This window comes from Dioscorea cayenensis, chromosome 16 (genome assembly GCF_009730915.1).
Source record: "Dioscorea cayenensis subsp. rotundata cultivar TDr96_F1 chromosome 16, TDr96_F1_v2_PseudoChromosome.rev07_lg8_w22 25.fasta, whole genome shotgun sequence".
NCBI classification, from domain to species: domain Eukaryota; kingdom Viridiplantae; phylum Streptophyta; class Magnoliopsida; order Dioscoreales; family Dioscoreaceae; genus Dioscorea; species Dioscorea cayenensis.
This window is the reverse complement of record NC_052486.1, coordinates 4,986,748-4,990,826: the sequence shown is the minus strand read 5'-3', so window position 1 is coordinate 4,990,826 and position 4,079 is coordinate 4,986,748. Positions and strand designations below refer to the sequence as shown.

Here is a 4,079-nt window from a genome sequence, read left to right as displayed (position 1 = left end):
ATGCAATTAAATAGATTTTTGAGTTACGGAATTTGGATTAATGAGAATCAAAAATCTTTAAAAAATCCTACTCAATTTAAATTTTTATTTTAAATTCTTTATACTTCCAATATCTTAATCTAATTCTAGTATCTTGCATATTAAAAGAGACAAACATGATGTCACCCCACCAAAAACCCAACACAACCCATTTAAATACCTTACTAGAATTTTATCACATATATGAGATTTAAAGTGATATAAGGATTTTTCTAAAACAAATCAATATTTACACCAGGACAGGAGGTAACCTAAAAATAGGAATAAAATAATACTACAAAAATAATTTAGTCCAAACACCCAAAATAATCAAGAGTAAAACATAAAACAATCTCAAAGTAACATAACATTTGGAACTAAGAATTTAAACTGACTACAGTCTTGACTTGAACGCTAAGAAGGCTCAAAGCTGCTGACAAGAAATACGTCCACCGAAGTAACATAGAAATATATAAGCAAAACAACAGTGTTCAACACAAAATCGATAATTCAAACCTAATCAAACAAGCTAAATCCCATATCATCATCAGATTCCTCAGCAGGTTCCTCTTTCTTTTCTGGTTCGGCAGCTGCAGCTGGTGTAGATGCAGTTTCTGCAGCAGCAACAGGAGCAGCTGCAACAGCGAACTTGGTTGGATCCTGCATGATACAACAAGATTCAACCCGATTAATTAACTTTGTAAGCCAAGAAAATAGGTAAAAGCATCTGATCATTTGATACAATTTACCTTCAAATACTCTTTTCACTTTCTCGGCCTGTGGGTAAGAATAATCAGTTGCAAGAGCAACTGCAAGAACATTCTTGTAAGCATTGATGAACATGTGAGGTGCTGCTGCTAAGGTCGGGTAAGATATGGCTAATGAAAGTGAGGTGAGCACAGAGACACCATTTGCAAACTTAGTAATAAGATCATCATCTGTGAGGTCAAGCACTTCAGGGCTGAACACTGAGCCGTCATTATAGACAGACAAAACAACAAGGCCATATGAGAAGGGCCTTATTCCAAGCTTGGCCAGGAGGGCAGCCTCAGAAGAGCCTACTTTCTCGCCCTTTTTAATCAGTTCAACAGGGGTGATAATTTCAACAGTACCCTTGTTAATCTTGGTTGGAATATTCAAAACCTGTTGAAGGCATAAACACAAGTATGAAAAAGGGAAGACAAGAAAGATAAATATTTTACAGGCTTGAATAAGAAAACCGCAACACAGATATTTCAACTCCACCAAAAAATATAAATGCAGACACAAGAATTTGGAAACCAGATAGAAATGTTGAAATTCAAGATATTTTATGAACCTGAAAGAAGGAGGTTTGTGATGGATCCAAACCAGTGTTTCCTGGAGGAACAATTACATCAATAGGAGCAACAAGTCCGACACGAGCAGGAGCTCCAACCTGATTTATAGAAGAACCAAATAACTTAGTCAATCCCAAACACAAGAATATAAACAAATAATGTAACAAACTATAATACATCTAAGTGTCAAACCATTGTATGGGGATCAATATAAAATAAACAACAGTTTCCAAGATGATTTAACAATCGTTTCTGCATTTTAACAGATTAATCACAAACCAGACTTCATTTGCACCATAGCAGATTGATCTCAACAATTCTGTCAACTGCTAGCCCTCCTATTTATGTCAAAGCATCAGAATAACCACTCAGAATAAACTTGAATCAAAGGTCCTAGTTTAGATTTTGGAGAAGTTCTAACCACTTTTGCTAACTTCTTACAGATCCAAGAGCAAAGAATGCAAAGAATATAAATTCCATTACACAAGAAGGCATTCTCATGCTACAAAAATAACATATGATGGAGCTAATTCAAACTAGATGGACCATATCTGAAGCAGGCTTCCATCTTCTAAGCATAGATATCTTTTACAAAGACACATTCTCAAAACCATACATGATTCATAGGTTTCCCTTGAAGGATTAACTCATCTAAATCACAGCAACTAAAGTCCAATATAAAATGTAGTTCCAAGCACAGCTATCCTCTAAATTTCATTTCCATAATCCCTCAACAGTGAACCATCTAGATATGGCTAGACCATATGTTCTTCCAACAGAGGATAAAAATAGCAAGAGAAAAATGCAGGGGGGAAGAGAACAAAAAGAATTTTTTAAAAAAAAAACTTGAATGTCTCTGAAAATTGAGCTAATTATGTATACACCTTCCATAAAACAAAATATAATGTATACTCCCCAAATTTTGATATTTTTACATATCCCCTCCTCTACCCCACATGCATCATTAGAGTATATTAATTAATATTAATCTCAAAAGAATATGTAAATTTCCTCTTTAAAGAGTAGAATTATCTTAAATGGTAAGAGTGTGGATTAGATATTTAAAAATATATTATATTTGTTTTATGATAATCTGGTAACCCTTTACCAGAGGCAGAAAGTATAAACATGCAAAATAAATCTATCAAAGGGTAACCATGATTTCATCTGGGGAACATATGCAATAACTGAAATTTTTAGGAGTACACAAAAATTAGCAATAATGTTCTTTCACTCATCATAATATTTTCATTCAAACAAATTCAAGAAACCAATTAACTCTTTTCCAACACCTAATTATTAGCTCTCATACAAAATAAAAAGGGACAACTAAGAATAGGTTAAGAATTCCCATGAAATGTTCAGTTTAATGGAAATAATATACATAAACAGTAAAATAAGAGAAGATTCTGATTTTTCATTAGAAATCTCCACTTTTTGCAAATTACAACAAACAATCTTCATTCCTAAAAATCCTTTACCTTTCCTCAAAACCAGTCATTGGTTTTGCATTGTCTATCAATGAACACACAACAAGAATAACTAACAGAAAAACAAATTTTTAGATAGAACTGAAACTCTACCTTGTACTTAGCGACTTCCTCACTGACCTCCTTCAAATCTCCCTTGGTGAAAATCATTCCCACATTCCCCTAAATCAAACAAGCACAATCAATAAATCCAAACACACCAACAATCAATACAAAAACAAACCAAAATCATGGAAAACAAAAAACAAAAGCCATACTACGAGGAGTGGAAGAAGGTTCAGCAACGCCTTGTTGCCAGTGTTCTCCGCATGGAGCTTGACGCAACGGCGAATCAGAGTATTCTTGCCCATAAGCACAATAGAATCGCCGCGCAGCCCTTCCTGATGTTCTGCATCTGGTTCGATCCCACGTTGTCGGCCGCCACGATCAAAAAACCTGGGTGTACTCATTGAGCAAACGGCACGGCTTCTTATCGTACTGCACCTTCTTCTCCGCCTTGGAAAGCTTGATTGCCATTGCTGAGAGATCGAAGGAGGGATCTGGAGAGGATTCAGAGGGCTAAGACGAACCTAGGGGTTTTCGTCGAGGTGGAACGGAGAGCTACGCCGTCTCTTTAACCTCCAGCTCTGGTCTCCTTTCTGAAACCCTAGCACTATTTATAGTGATGTTGGAAATGGATGATCATCCATAAGCCCTAGATCCAACGGTTCAGATGTGATCTTTATGCATTCCGTTGGATCTGAATAAATTTCCTCGAGATCTGCATAGTTTTAATCGTAGTCAATCTGACATTTTTCATCTTATAGGAGTTTTCTATTTTCACATTTGCAAAATATTAATCTCTTTCTCAGACGACCATCTGTTTTACATAGCACTTATAACTTTTAAAATATTAATAAAAAAATTAGAACATAAGTTAATGCGATATTAACCTCTGAGGTTTTATATGTAGATCCGATTTTGGATTCGCACCGATACCTCAAAACTCATCCTTCTTCATCTTGAGAGATTCCTTCCACCCAAATAACTAAGACTCCAAAGATCGTTGTTGTGCCACTCCCTCATGTGAGACTTTTTTATACTAATGTAAAGCAAAAGTTAGAGCCCTATTACCAATAATGTTTATTTTTACTTTTATAATTTGTTTTGTAATTATTGATTAAAATGGAATGCGAAATATCATGCTATGAGCGGCAATGCAAGGTTTTGTTTTTGAATCTCCAGAAGCATAATTTATAAATAACTGAGTATT

General features: G+C 35.1%; 1 protein-coding gene across 1 annotated transcript; it reads right to left on the bottom strand.

Moving 5' to 3' along the window:
* Positions 1-345: 345 nt before the first annotated feature.
* LOC120279650 (60S acidic ribosomal protein P0-like) lies at positions 346-3,399 on the bottom strand. Its single transcript, XM_039286572.1, is given in 8 exon segments — positions 346-678; positions 768-782; positions 784-1,161; positions 1,337-1,435; positions 2,921-2,989; positions 3,085-3,206; positions 3,209-3,257; positions 3,260-3,399. Coding segments are annotated over 8 exon segments (960 nt in total). The 5' UTR covers positions 3,344-3,399; the 3' UTR covers positions 346-534.
* Positions 3,400-4,079: the final 680 nt, after the last annotated feature.